At 38.9% G+C, this 16260-nt stretch overlaps 1 protein-coding gene across 16 annotated transcripts in view; it reads left to right on the top strand.

The window, feature by feature from the left end:
• Window positions 1-16260, top strand: part of SYNE1 (spectrin repeat containing nuclear envelope protein 1) — a 437003-nt gene that overhangs the window by 393459 nt on the left and 27284 nt on the right. For 15 of the 16 annotated variants that reach the window (XM_034669323.1, XM_034669329.1, XM_034669326.1 and 12 more), the window contains 3 exons: window positions 175-337; window positions 11503-11690; window positions 13355-13505. In XM_034669323.1, coding sequence (XP_034525214.1) covers window positions 175-337; window positions 11503-11690; window positions 13355-13505 — 502 coding nt within the window. Of the gene's footprint in view, window positions 1-174; window positions 338-11502; window positions 11691-13354; window positions 13506-16260 lie in introns of those variants that run through there. The other variant, XM_034669332.1, reaches the window with a different exon arrangement.

Here is a 16260-nt window from a genome sequence, read left to right as displayed (position 1 = left end):
ATTTTGTAGGTGAGGAAACAGAGACACAGGAAGGGTGCACAATTTGCCCAAAACCACACAGCCACTAAGTGGCTAAGCTAGGCTGGACTTTGGCTCTAGGCAACTTGGCTTTAGACCCAGTGCTCACTTTTGCCCACAAGGGAAACTTGAGTGAAGTCTCTCCTCTGCCCACAGGGTTAAGAAGCTGAAGGAGACCCTGGTCGCCGTACAGCAGCTGGATAAGAACATGAGCAGCCTGAGGACGTGGCTGGCTCACATCGAGTCTGAGCTGGCCAAGCCCATAGTCTATGATTCCTGTGACTCGGATGAAATACAGAAGAAACTCACTGAGCAGCAGGTAAAACTTAAAATAACTAAAAGAAGTGAGTAGGCTCTTGAACATCTGTGCTCCTGGCCAGGATACAGAGGCAGATGTGAGATGGTGAATCGAGATGGAACATCAGGAGGAAGCTAGGCAGGATTGCTGAGAAAGAGGAGGCTTGGGCAGGGCCGGTGTTTGGGGCAAACAGATCCCATGTCACCCAGGAGTTGAATCTAGAAGATATGCTCTCATAGCTTTAATGTCATTGGTCCACAAAGAAGACATCCTCAGTTGCTTGAACCTTAGTGATGTGTCCATAACAGTGCTGATGTTTGTTTATTTCTTCGTGGGTCATGAGCCCACTACTACATACGTAGAAAAGAGCCTTTCTTTTTTCTGCATGTAGTGTTTGAAGAAAGATTATGGTGTATTCTTAGAGTTTTTACAGTCTAAAACAATTTTGTTTTGCAAGAAGTGGTGCATGATCTGCAGACCACACACTGTAATTTTACCTTCATTTCTGTAGCCAAGACAGTGCATCATCCTGGCATACAATACACTACCCAAAAAAGAGTGACCATGAAAATGCATACAAAAAGGATTTTTTACATCCTGTTCCCTTCCTTATTTTTACTAAATGTAGCAGACTCCAGTGGTTAGTAGTAAAAGCCGTAAATCCCCCATAAGAAGTGTTGCCACTCCATGCCCTTAGATTGTCCTTGAAGACTGTCCACACTCTGGTTACTTCCATTGCATTTAGGCCATGATAACCAAGTTGCTTAACTTAAAAATACTACAAAATATAAACAGACCTATTTATGAAATCTTATGAAATAATTTATATACTTATTTTATTTTACGAAGTATTTAAACCAATGCAAATAGATATTAAAATGCAGTTTTTTGATATTGGGATTATTTCAATGGCATTTCTTCTTTAAAAAAATTGTTGGCAGGACATTTTTCCATTCTTGTAAGATAAAAGCCCTGTGATGGATTCTCTCATGTTTGAAATTCTGATAATTGAGCTGTTGGGGTTATGGTTGGCCTCCAGCTCCCTGAATACTCCTGGAGAACATGGTAAAAAATCTACCGGTGAGAAGTGGTTACAAACAGTTAAAATCCTAATAGCCAGTATTGTAATTTAGCAAATGTAAGAAAATCAAAACAGTATCTAATTAAATATGGCAAATTGATCATATGCATCTATAGCCTTACCTACTTCTAAACCCCAATAAAATGATAGGAAAGGAGAAAAAAGGTCAAAACCCACAATGGGGGCGCCTGGGTGGCACAGCGGTTAAGCGTCTGCCTTCAGCTCAGGGCGTGATCCCGGCGTTATGGGATCGAGCCCCACGTCAGGCTCCTCCTCTATGAGCCTGCTTCTTCCTCTCCCACTCCCCCTGCTTGTGTTCCCTCTCTCGCTGGCTGTCTCTATCTCTGTCGAATAAATAAATAAAATCTTTAAAAAAAAAACAAAAAACCCACAATGGCCAAGAGACCGGGAAAGAAGATGTAGAGATGACAGACATCCATCAGAGTTTTAGAAGACAGAAAGGAATAGATGAATAGTAACTGGTGTTGGCAGAATGGAGAATAGAAAGCTGACTCATGCCACAGAATTCCAAGAAGCCTCAGGGAGTGAAAAGAGCAAGTCTGTAGGGCTTCAAAATGGAAGATGGCTTGAAAGTCTGAAGAAGGAGTGGTTTGACTGGCAGATTCCCCCTATTCCCAGCTAGCCAGACAACTCTGCCTCATTCACTCCAGCGGAAGACCAGAGGATTACTTTCTGGAGGAGGCAAACCCAGAGAGACTTTGGGTTTGGGGCTACAGGGCACCATTGATGCTGGAGCCACTATATGAAAAATAGAGAGATTAAATGAAATGCTCTGTACCAGATAGTATGACTCCCACCCCACTCCCCCAGCTCCCACCGTGTCACTAGCCAGCCTTTTATCACAGCCAGGATCCATGCAAGAGTTTTAAAATCCAATTCAGTTATTCCATAAAAGTCCCCCACAAAAAAATAAAGAAAATAGAGAGGAAGAAATTGTCAATGTAGTAATGTAAAAAAAATTCCCCAAACTGAAAAATACGTAGAGTTGACCCTTGAACAATACAGGTTTGAACTCTGTGGTCACTTATATGTGGATTTTTTATGCAACAAAACACGCAGTACTGTAGGTTATTTTCCCTTCCTTATGATTTTCTTTTCTGTAGCTTGCTTTATTGTAGTAATACAATATATAACACATATAACCTACAAAATATTTGTTACTGGATTATTTATGTTTTTGATAAGGCTTCTTCTGGTCAGCAGTTGGCTATTAGTATTTCAGTTTTGGGGGAGTCAAATGTTATATGCAGATTTTCAACTGTGTGGGGGGTTGGTGACCCAAGCCCCACTTTGTTCATGGGTCAGTTGTACTTCTAGAGCACAAGTCCTACAAATGCCCAGGAAAATTAAAAACAAAGCAAAGCCATTACAAAATTTCAGAACATGGGAGACAAAAAGAAGATCTTGAAGGTTCCCAAGGTGAAAAAGTCTGATTTCTCTAAAATAATGGTGGAAGCTAAAAGATAATGACACAACGCCTTCAAAAAGCTGACAAGATTATTTATAATTTAGGACACTGTACCTGCCATTTAATATATAAAATACTTACCTCCTATGCATACAATCTCAGGAAGCTAATGAAAGATAGACTGCATATACTACAATGAGAAGAAAAATAATATTCAACATGAGAGAGAAGCAAATTCCCAGAATGGATGGTGAGGGAACATCCCAGGTGCAGCCTGGAGCATCCCTGTTCAGGTTGGAGTAGGGAGCTGGGTGCTCTGGGAGGGATGTCTCCAAGGAGTAAGACAGTCAGACTTGATTACCTGATGGGCTTAACCATACTGGAAGGAGGTTTATTAGCTCCATAGAGAGAGGATAGAAGCTAGGAATATTCATGTTTTAGAGAGGCAGAGAGCTACTGATTCCATATAACAGAAAATGTTATATAATAAAAGAAATCTAACCATAGCATAGTTTGTTGCTCAGATATGAAAGATACTAAGTAACCATATTAAATGACCACAATTATGCAAACAATCATTATGACTCCAGCTATACAATGTGCTGAAATAGTAACTGGAGACACGTGAGTCAGGTAGATGTTTATTCCGTCTCTACTGTAGAAGTATAGATAATGTCTAAAATTTAAAAATCAAAACTAGCAACATAAACATGCCACTTAGAAATACAGAAGTTAAAACCAGAAGACAGAGTTACAAGAGATGGGAATGGTTATTTCTGGAAAATGAGAATCAGGAGTGAAAAGGGAACTACTTTACTGGAAGCTTACCTGTAATTTTTGACTTGTTAATATATTAATATATATTTATACTGCCTTTTAATTCAATTTTAAGTTAAAGTTGAAAAAAAACAACTGTATATCAATGGTTAAAAGTAAGGACTTCCTGGGTTTAGCTCTGAGCTTCACCACTTTTCTGCATGACCTGAATAACAAACTACTTTAACCCTCACGTATATAGAATGCTGATAATGAGAGGACGTGGCTGACAGTGTTATTATAAAAATTAATGTGCAAAACACTTAGCACAACACCTAGCACAAAGTGGGTGCTTAGTAAATTTTATTTCAATCCTATCGTACTCACCACAGTTTCCTTTGTGGCAAATGGTTAACCATGATTCTGTAAAAAATTTTAGCATTTGGGATCCATGTTGTAAAAGACAGATAAATAGTAATCTGTCGCCAAAGGGGAAAATTCTCTTAAATATTTAAAAAGAGATTAAACTCATAAGAAACACATTTTCTTTTATTCCCCTCTGTGGAGTTTCTGTATGTTTCTTGCCAACGTACTTAATCCTTACATACTTAATTGAGCAGAGATATATGTAGATTTGAGACGGCTTCAGAGGACATCTTGTCAAATTTCTCTATGTTTCAGATGAAGAAGTATAAATTCAGAGACACTATGTGTCAGTTCAGGACCATTACCAATGATGGTTAAAGCTGAGACTAAAATCTTTGTCTGTAATAGAGCACTTACCAATAATTATAACCCCCCTCAAGCTTATTTCATATAATTTATTTTAACAAAAACTTTTGAGCAGATGTACAAGGGGTCTTTTCTCTGATATTTACTGTGGGAACCTGGTTGAGCTCCTGGAGGAAATTTCACAGAATTGTGCAGCCCCCTCCAATGACTGGATCCTCTAGAAATTTTAACTCAATTGCCTACACTGAGCCTGCAGCCATCCATCAGTTACAGTTATGGTTTTCATACCCTGGTCCTGAATCTCTGCTCTGGGGTAGATCCAAAAGTATGTGGAAGAATCACATCATGAAGATAGCCACAAAGGTTATTTATGATTTAAGTTCCCCTCCCAAAAAGACCAACAAGTAACTGTATATAGACAAGGCACCATTGTAAAACTCCCCAAACGCAAGGGTAAGGATGAAGCACCAGCCTGGACCCCAGAGACTAGGAAGGACCACATTAAAGGGGTAAGAAGTGTGGTCACACTCTGACCACATAATCCTTCCTGGCTGGCATGGAGCTGCACCAAGAGGGCACCACTTGGCCAGGATAGATATCTAGCTCCCCTGGCTTCCCCATCCTTCCCAGGAGGCCCACTATGAGAACCAGTAAGGGAACTTCTGTGGCTTGATTACTGGGGAGCAGTTAGTGAAGGAGAAGGGGGCTGAGGCTTACTGCAACCAGCATGCACATCTTAGCAAATTGCATTCTTGTTTACAGCTGCACCCAAGCAGAGATCTCAGCCTGCATCTCTGCCCATCAGCAGATCCCAGCCAGTGGCCCTATCTGACCTGGGAGTTCACTTGGCAGTTCTGCCTGATTTCAATCCCCAGACAATGGGCCATACTGACCTCGGAGCCCTTTCTACCATCTGACCTGGGCAGCGAAGCCAATTCCCAGCCCCGCCCAACAGCTGAGCATAGCCTTCATCCTTCCCCACCAGAAAGCCTGGCCAGAGAACCCAAGCAACCACGGAACCCATCCAACAGCCCTGCTTGAGCAGGGAGCCAAGCCAGCAGCCCTACCAAACTGCTGAGCATAGCATCTGGCCCTGCATAATCGGGGAGTCTGGACAGTGACTCTGGACAACCTCAGAGCTCAACCTACAACCTAGCCCAGCCACAGAGCCCAGAAAACAAACCCACTCAGCCCATGGCCTTGTCTGATTGCTGAACACAGCCTGCAACCTTATTCAGACAGTGACCCCAACCAATCACCAAGCATAGCCTGTGACTTCACATGACAAGAAAGCCTGGACAGTGACCTAGCTCAACCACAGAGCATAGTCTGTAGCTCCACTCACTTTGGGATACAGTTCGAGGCCCCTCCTTATCAGAGAGCCCAGCCAATGACCTTGCCCAATAGGGTAGCACAGCCAATGGCCCACGGGATGGCAAAGTCCAGACTATCACCTCACCCAATTCCAGGGCACAACCTGCAGCCCTGCATAATCAAAGAGCCAGCATGAGACCCAGTCCAACTGCAAAGCTCTTCCTATGGCTCTACCTAAACACAGAGTTCAGCCAGTAGCACTGTCTGGTCTAAGATCACAGCCTGCTATCCCACCTAACCAGAAGTGGTTGCAGAGCTCAGCCTGTAGTGCTACCCAATCACAGAGTCCAGCCAGTGGCAGTGACCTCACCCAGCAAAGCTGATTGCAGAGCCCAGTCAGTGGCACCCTACCCCCTACCTCAGATCATGGAGCATTTTCCAGAATAGATTATATGTTATAAACCATTATGTTATGATTATATTATATGAGCCAAAACAAGGCTCAACAAATTCAAGAAAATATAAATTATATCAAGGATCTTTTCCAATCACAATGATATGAAACTAGAAATTAATAACAGGAAGAAAGCTAGAATATTCACAAATACATGGAAATTGAACAACATACTCCTGATCAAAGAAGAAAACAAAAGGAAAATTAAAAAATATCTTGAGACAAACAAAAAAAGAAACAGCATATCAAAACTTAAGGAGTACAGCAAAAGAAGTTCTAAGAGGGAAACTTATAGTGATGAATGCATACATGAAGAAAAAGAATCTCAAATAAGCAACATAACTTTCCACCTCAAGGAACTAGAAAAGAACAAACTAAACCCAAAATTGACAGAAGGAAGGAAATAATAAAGATTAGAGCAGAAATAAATGAAATAGAGAATAGGAAGACAACATAAAGGTTAACAACACTGAGCTGGTTCTTTTTGTAATGATAAACAAAATTGACAAACCTTTAGCTAGACTATCCAAGAAAAACAAAGAAGGGCACCTGGGTGGCTTAGTCAGTTAAGCATCTGACTCTTGATTTTGACGCAGGTCATGATCTCAGGTTTATGAGATCAAGCCCTGTGCCATGCTCTGTGCTCAGCACAGAGTCTGCTGAGATTTCCTCTCCCTGTTCCTCTGCCCCTCCCACTTGTGTGCTCTCTCTCTCTCTCTCTCTCTCTCTCTAAAATAAATGAATCTTTTAAAAAAACAAAGAAGGAGAACACAAATAAATAAAAATTATAAATGAAAGTGGAGACATTACAGGAAATACAAAGGATCATAATAGCATATTATGAAGAAATGGATAAACGTCTAGAAATATGCAACCTACCAAGACTGAATTATGAAGAAATAGAAAATATGAACAGACCAATAATGAGTAAGGAGGCTGAATCAGTAATTATAATCCTCCCATCAAAGAAACCCTCCCAACAGGATCAGATGGTTTCACAGGTAAAATCTACCAAACATTTAAAGCCAATTCTTCTCACTCTTCCAAAAAATTTAGGAGAAGGAAACACTCTCAAACTCATTTTATAAGGTGAGAAGTACCAAAGCCAGATAAGGACACTACAAGAGGAGAAAACCATAGGCCAATACTCATGATCAATATAGATGCAAAAATTCTCAATAGAGTACTAGCAAACCAAATTCAACAGCACATTAGAAGGATCATACACCAGGATTTAGTTGGATTCATCCCTGGGATGCAAGAATGGTTCAACATATGCATATAAAAATAAATATGATACATTACATTACTAGAATGAAATATAAAAATATCATCTCAATAGATACAGAAAAAACATTTCACAAAATTCAAATGATAAAAACTTTCAACCCAGGGGGTATATAAAAGAAATGTACCTCAACATAATAAAAGCTATATGATATCATACTTAGTGGTGAAAGGCTGAAAACTTCTCCTCTAAGATTTAAAACAAGACAGGGATGCCCACTCTCACCACTCCTGTTCAGCATAATATTCAAAACCCTAGCTAGAGTAATCAGGCAAGAAGAAAATAAAAGGCATCTAAATCAGAGAGGATGATATAAAATTCTTTGTAGATGACATAATCTTACATATAGAAAATCCTAAAGATTCCACCAAAAAACTGTTAGAACTAATAAATTCAGTAAAGTTGCAGGATAAAAATTTAACATACAAAAACCAGTTGCATTTCTATACACTAACAATGAATTATCTGGAAAAAAAAGAAAACAATTCCTTTACAATAACATCAAAAACAACAAAATACTTAGGAATGAATTTAACCAAGGAGCTGAAAGATCTCTACACTGAAAAACTATAAGACTCAGATGAAAGACATTGAAGAAGACACAAATAAATGGAATGATAGCCCACATTAATAGATTGGAAGAATTAATATTGTTAAAATGAGCATACAACCAAATCTATCCATAGATTCAGTACAGTCCCTATCAAGATTGCAATGGCACTTTTTACAGATACAGAAAAAACAGTTTTAAAATTTGTATGGAACTACAACAGACCCCAAAGAGCTGAAGCAATCCTGAGAAAGAACAAAGCTGGAGGTATCAAACTTCTTGATTTCAAACTATGATACAAAGCTATAGTAATCAAAACTGTATGATACTGGTATAAAAACAGACACGTAGACCAATGGAACAGAATGAGAGCTCAGGAATAACATCCATGCATATATGGTCAACTAATGCTTGGCAGGGGAGCCAAGAATACCCACTGGGGAGAGGATAGTCTCTTCAAAAAACAGTGTTGGAAAAACTGGACATTCACATGCAAAAGAGTGAAATTGGACCCCTATTTTACACCACTTACAAAAATTAACTCAAAACAATGTATTAAAGACATAAATATAAGACCTGAAACCATAAAACTCCTGGAAGAAAACGTAGGGATAAAGCTTATTGACATTGATCTTGGCGATGACTTTTTTGATACAACACCAAAAGTACAACCACCTAAACCAAAAATAAACAAGTTGGACTAAATGAAACTAAAAACCTTCTGCAAAGAAAAAGTAATGATAAACCAAATGAAAAGGCAACCTCTGGAATGGGAGAAAATATCTGCAAACCACATATCTGATAGGGTTAATATCCAAAATATATAAGTAACTCAATAGCAACTCAATAGCAAAAAAACCCCCAAATAATCCAATTTAAAAAATGGGCAAGAGGGGTGCTTGGGTGGCTCAGTCATTAAGCGTGATCCGAGGGTCTTGGGATCGAGCCCCGCATCAGGCTCCCCGCTCCACTGGGAAGCCTGCTTCTTCCTCTCCCGCTCCTCTGCTTGTGTTCCCTCTCTCACTGTCTGTCTCTCTCTCCGTCAAATAAATAAATAAAATGTTAAAAAAAAAAAGAATTAAAAAAATGGGCAAGAGACCTGAGTAGACATTTTTCCAAAGGAGATATTAAAATTGCCATGAAGTACATGAAAAGATGCTCAACATTACTAATCATTATGGAAATGCAAATCAAAACCACAATGAGATATGTCCTCACACCTGTTAGAATGGCCATTATCAAAAAGACAAAAGATAACAAGTACTGGCAAGAGTGTAGAGAAAGCAGAACCCTCGTGCACTATTGGTGAGAATGTAAATTGGTATCATCACTATGGAAAACATTATGGATGTTTCTCAAAAAATTAAAAGTAGAACTACCATATGATCTAGGAATTCCACTTCTGGTTAGGTTCAGAAAGAAATGAAATCACTATCTTGAAGAGATATCTCCACCCCCCATGTTCATTGAAGCATTATTCATAACAGTGAATACATGGAAACAACCTAAGTACCCATCAACAGATAAATGGATAAAGAAAATGTGGTATATTTACACAATGGAATATTATTAAGCCTTAAGTAAGGAAATACTGCCATTTCCAACAACATGGATGAACTTTAAAGTCATTATGCTAAGTGAAATAAGTCAGATCTACAAATGTTGTATGATCTCACTTATATGTGGACTCCAAAAAAACTGAACTCATAGAAACAGAGTAGATGAGTGGTTGCCAGAGATGGGGGTGATGATGAGAGAAATGGATGAAGGTGGTCAAAGGGTATAAACTTCCAGTTATAGAAATGTAATGTTCTAGAAATGTAACGTTCAGCATGGTGACTATAGTTAATGATACTGTGTTGCATATTTGAAATTTCGCTGTAGAATAGATCTTAAAAGTTCTCAACACACACATACACATACATATTGTAACTATGTGAGGTGATAGATGTTAGTTAAACTGATTGTGGTAATCATTTCACAATATATACATACATCAAATCATCACATTGCACATCTTAAACTTACACAGTGTCATTATATGTCAGTTATATCTCAATAAAACTGGAAGCAAACCTGTTGAGTACTAGGGGAAAATTAAATCAAAATCCTATAACTTTTTAAAATGCATTGATTGTGTCCATGTACCTAACACTACTTCCAAATGTATATCCTTGTACAAAAAGCACCGTAAGACTTAGAATTTACTTAGCGATCTCATTCATAGATGTCTCTGTCTTCATCTTTGAGGAAATATTGAGTTCAGTTTTATATTTTTTAGACCAGAAGTTCTTGTGATAACATCCACATAATTGAAAGAGTTTACACAAGAGGTCTGAAAGGACTGTTTAGTGAAATAGAAATATTTTTTTTTAAGATTTTATTTATTTGACAGAGATCGAGACAGCTAGCGAGAGAGGGAACACAAGCAGGGGGAGTGGGAGAGGAAGAAGCAGGCTCATAGCAGAGGAGCCTGATGTGGGGCTCGAACCCATAACGCCGGGATCACGCCCTGAGCCGAAGGCAGACGCTTAACCGCTGTGCCACCCAGGCGCCCCAAAATAGAAATATTTTTGATAGAATCTATCTTCTTCTGTCTAGTTCATAAAATCTCTGAATATTAATCAAAGGCACTGTTATTGCATTTGGCAATAAGCTAATGTTTGCATGGAAGACATTGAAACATGGTGTTAAAGAGAAAAATAGGAGGAAGAATACACACACAAAAATATAAGTTTCAGCTATTTGAGTCAGTTGAGGAATTATCTTTAGAACAAGAGAAAAGCTAGTCACATCCAAGAATTGTTTTAAAGACAAGGAAAATACATTACGGACCTTGATGAATAGGGCAAGATAAACACCAGAAGCCTCACTTTTAATAATGAGATACCTTGAACAAATTGAGTTAAAAGCCCAATAGAAAAAAATAATGTACATTTTGCATTTCCATTTTATGCAGTTAATATGAAGACTCGACATGGTGGGATACTGGGGAAATTCAGGGCCTTATTTACCATCATCATCTATTTCCGTCCTACCTGTAAAATTGCTCACTGAGGAAGCTGTTGATGTTATGGTGTCATATATGATAGAGAACCTAGGTCTTTTAAACCCTGGTACTTTTTAATGATGGTGGAATTAACTGTTTAAACAGTTTGCAGAACTTTGGAGATGAAATCCCAGTTCTTAAGTGCCAGCTTTTAACACGAGCACATGTATTCTTTGACAGACGACCAATGGATTGAAATGGAAGGATATAGCTCTAAAGTAGAGTCTGGGGCAAGATTTATTCTTCAACCAGTACAAAAGCTAATTTTGCTCTCAATGTAACGAATGTAGTCTATTTCATTTGTTCCATTTATATTTTGGCATTGCTCACATAGCCAAAATATCTCTAGCTTCATTTTCTGCCATTTTGGAGCTTGCCATATTTCATAAACGACATTGAAGAAACCTCGTGCATTCAAGGAAAGGAGACACTTGTCAAGGGTTTGCCTCACCATTTATTAGTCAACGAATCCTGTTGCAGTTTCTCTCATCCGCATCCAGGTACTGGATTAAAGCATGTCTCATTCCCCACAGGAGCTTCAGAGAGACATTGAGAAACACAGCACGGGTGTGGCCTCCGTCCTCAACCTGTGTGAGGTCCTGCTGCATGACTGTGACGCCTGTGCCACAGATGCAGAGTGTGATTCCATCCAGCAGGCGACACGAAACCTGGACCGGCGGTGGAGAAATATCTGTGCCATGTCCATGGAAAGAAGGCTCAAGTAAGCGGGGAGGTTCAAAGAGCTGGGAAAGAGGAACGATCCAAAAGAGAAAAAAAAACAAAAAAACTACCCAGAGTATCCACTGTTTACTCTTTCCTGTTGGTTGCAGCATCTAAAAGGAGCACTGGTGTCTCAAACTTGCCGTCATCTACAATTAGTTGGGAAAATAAGTAGGCATAAAGGCCATATAGTAGTTCTCCCCCGCCCCACCTTATCCACGGTTTCTCCTTCCGTGGTGTCCGTTGTCCACGGTCAAGCAGGATCCGGAAGCAGAAGATCCTCCTTTTGATGTACAGTCGGAAGGTGCATAGTAGCCCAACACTAGTCACCACGCCCGCATCATTCATGTGATATCACCCATCATGCAGGCATCATCTCACATCATCACAAGAAGGGTGAATGCGGGGGCGCCTGGCTGGCTCAGTCGGTGAAGCATCTGCCTGGGCTCAGGTCATGATCGCAGGGTCCTGGGATCGAGCCCCAGGTTCTGTCGTCGGGCTCCCTGCTCAGTGGCAAGTCTGTTTCTCCCTCTCCCCCTGCCACTCTCCTCCACTCTGTGCTCTCTCTCTCTCTCACTCACTCTCTCCCAAATAAATACAATCTTAAAGAAAATTAAAAAAATTTAAGAGAAGGGTGAATGCAGTACAGTAAGATATTTTGAGAGAGACCACACTCACATAAGTTTTATTACAGTATACTATTATGGTTGTTCTGTTTTATTATTGGTTATTGTTGTTCATCTCTTACTGTGCCTAATTTATAAATTAAACTTTAACATACGTATGTCTAGGATAAAACATACTATATATAGGGGTTCAGTACTATCCACAGTTTCAGGCATATGTTGGGAGTCTTGGAATGGGTCCCTCACAGATGGGGGGGCTACTATATAAAAATATACTCTATGTGGATATCATATACTGTAATGTATAAAACAATTATGCCTGACCTAACAGTTTAAGTGTAATTCAAAAATAAAAATATGCCCTTGCTGAATAAGTACATTGTTATGGAATTGGTGGAGTGAAAAGTAATATTATTTTAACAAAAATGAAATAATAAAACAAAGACCTTATCCTTGTTTAGAAAAACCCTTTGAAATTCAAGGCATAAACAATAGTGATGGGTTAGAAAATAATCATAACGATTTACAGCATATAACCTTTTGTACTGTTTGGACAACTCTTGATAGGTTAATATTTGCCTTGCAGTGATAGGTTAGTTTTGATGAGGCTGAATTTGATGTTGGACTTCCATGCATTTTGAGACCTTCGTTTTATTTCAGTGGAACCATGGCATGACTGTGCCCCTTAAATCTGTCTTTGCACTTCTGAGCTCCCTCGCATATATACAAACAGTTCACGTTATGTGCTTGTGATACACGATGTGACTAATTCCAAATCCAGAACTGCAGGATGTGTGTTTAAAAAAACAAAAGCAAACAAACAAAAAAACCCCAAACTCACAGCTGTTTCATTTGAGCTCAGACAGTTGTCTCTTCTCACTCTGCTCACATTTGGCTGACGGCACAGAGATTGTTTGGCACCAGTTGCTTGTTGGGCACTCTTACTCCCGCTGCAGGCATCAGGGTTCTGGAGTATAAACAGTCTCAAACAATCAGATCCTGTGTTTTTGGGTTTTTTTTTTTTCATTTTCTATCTCAGAATTGAAGAGACGTGGCGATTGTGGCAGAAGTTTCTGGATGATTATTCTCGTTTTGAAGATTGGCTCAAGATTTCGGAAAGGACGGCTGCCTTCCCCAGCTCTTCCGGGGTGCTCTATACAGTTGCCAAGGAAGAATTAAAGAAATTTGAGGTGATTTATAATCCCAAATATTTGATCCTTATTTCGCTGTGAGCTTGGCCAGTGAGTAGTTGGTGTCTCGAGACATAAACTGACTGTTCAACTGCACAGTATCTGTTGAAACAGTTGGGTGGGGACTCTGCGGTCATCTTTAGTACCACCTCACAGGCAGGCAAAGAAAGGAGGGAAGAAAGGCTTTTATGTTAAGATTCTCAAGAATTACAATAAAGTCATATTGGCAAGAAATTCTATTACAAAGCATAAAGCACAATTCCCAGAATAAGATCTTGGCATTTTTTTCATTTCATAATCCTTTACTATTAGTCATCTAAGATGAAAATATGATGTTGCATACTATCAAAATCTCTCTTCCAAATATATTTTCTTGATTTTTATTTTATCTGATTAGAGAATAGGTATATATATATTTTTAAATCATAAAGTAGAGTTGGCTCCAGAATTAAATAAAACAATCATAAGCCACTTCTAATCACAAATGAAGAGCGATGCCATCCTTGAGTCCCCAGGACTTTTCAGTTACACAGACAAAAATAGCAACATAACCACATTCATGAAGGAACTCTTCAGTAACGGACTCCAGTGTCTTGCCTGCTTGTGCGATCTTGAGTCCACTCTATCCCCTCGAGATGATACAACCCAACAGCTGCTGCTCATTTTCACGGAGGACCTGACACAGCCTAAAGTTCACCATGTTGTAATTTGAAGTTTCTTTTTCCATCAGTTCCCACTGACAGGTGGGTATGCACCTGTAGATATCGACACCAAAGTTCTGATCTTACAAAAGTCATTCTTGGTTGCTAATTCTGCCGCAAGCTCCCTGAGATGCTTACAAATAAGACTAAAACTCCAACCAAATCCAGCTGAATTTATTTTTACCTTGTAATGTCCGTTTACCTAGCATTTACTGAGGCTCATTAGAGTAAATACGAGGTTTGGTTTTTGTGCTTGTGGGATTTAAAATCAAAGAGTCCTAGATGAGCAGCTAAAGGAATCTATAAAAATGCTCAAATACCATGTAAAGTGAATAAGAGTTATCCGATGTCTGAGTGTGGATTTATGCATAACTATACCACCAAGTTCCAGGAAAATAATTTCATATCTAAAATGTTTTCCCATAGAAAGTTCTAGTGAGAAGCCACAGTGAGCTATACAGTAGAGTTCAAGTCCTCCCCGTGTGAGCCAGTGCCGGTGAGGTATTCATGTACTCCCATCTCACTACGCTCTGCTTCAGAAAGGTTACAACCTTCTGTAATTGGCTTATACTACAAAGCAGCTTATGTACGGTCCTTTCTGATGCTATTTTAGACTCTCAGATTTTATGGCAAAAGTTAGCCGTATGGTTAGCTTCTACAATAAAAGATTTTATCATTTATTTTTTAATGTTCTTTCTTAAGAGACAAATAAATTTTTTTAAAAAATGATGTTCAAGTACAGCCTTTTCCTGTTCAAATGCATGAAAATTTGGGATGGATCTGGGTACACCCCCCCCCCCCCCCCCCGCGGGCGGCCCCCCCCCCCCCCCCCCCGTGGAGCCTACCTACCATCACTCCAGCGGAAAAACATTTTCTATGACTCCTGGTAATGGCAAAAACTGAGCTTTTCTTACTGCTTCCTTTTCTGGGGAAGTAATTTAAATTGTTTTATAGAATAGGAGATTAGACTTACTCAGACAAAGTCTCTTAAAGCAACTCTCAGAAGGAAAGCCAGATCAGAGGCACAGATGTGGTAGGAAGTAAACGGTGTAATGAACCAAGGAAGCAGAATTTTGTGATTTAGATGAGTACAGACCACCTGATTGTACAGTTTTCTGTCCAATATCAGGATAAACATCAGTCATAGATCATATACATGAGTTTGGAAAAAAAAGCTTCATTTTATTTTGGCCAAATGATTCTTAATGGTAGGACTATGCTATATTGCAGAGAGAAAGAAGAAAGAGTATTTACTTCAGAAACTCAAAAGTGTTCATAGGGTAACCTTAAAAATAAATAGACATAAGTGGATTAGACTATGTTTTAATTATTTAAAAGCTAACTTTTCATCATTAAAAGTGACAGTATAGTTACGAAATTTGCCCGAGATATGTGAACTGGGCCAGGAATGAAGAATGATTGATAGAACATGGTAGAAATAAATGATTGCAAAAGAAAAAAATAAATAAATAGACACTACCATGTCAGCTGGTGTATCAGCTCTAAGATGTTTTATAAAAATTGAGTAATTCATAGGAACGACATAAAAGAAACAGAGCGTGTTCCAAACTTTCCTCTGTTTAAGGTTACTTACGTTTTGCTGACCTGCTTTCCTTAGAAGTTAGTAATACCTTGCATTTAGACACCTGCAAAAAAGTGGGTTTAATTATTTTAATGGACATCAGAATTTAAGAAGTTTCTGGATTATTAGGAGATTACATCTTAGACAAAGAGAGAGTTCTTTTGGAGGTATCTTTTCTCAGTAATGACATCAGAAATTTTTAAACCCTTTAGACTCACATTTCAGCACACATAAGAATTTGTGTAATCAATTTGTTTCGTGGAAAAATATTTTTCGGACTGCTCAGTATTTTAAAAACTATAATATAGGAACATGTGTATATTATACGTGTATATGCGTTTGTAGGTATACATACATAGTTACTCCTGTTTACTAATTTCTTGCACATTTTTTTTTATCTACTCCCTGTCCTTAAACCACACTGATCCCTTTACTCTGCTTTAATAATGGGAAATAAACCCTTGTTAGAACT

The sequence above is a fragment of the Ailuropoda melanoleuca genome, chromosome 10, assembly GCF_002007445.2.
Source record: "Ailuropoda melanoleuca isolate Jingjing chromosome 10, ASM200744v2, whole genome shotgun sequence".
NCBI classification, from domain to species: Eukaryota; Metazoa; Chordata; class Mammalia; order Carnivora; family Ursidae; genus Ailuropoda; species Ailuropoda melanoleuca.
The sequence above is the reverse complement of the archived record's forward strand: the minus strand, read 5'-3'. Positions and strand labels throughout refer to the sequence as shown.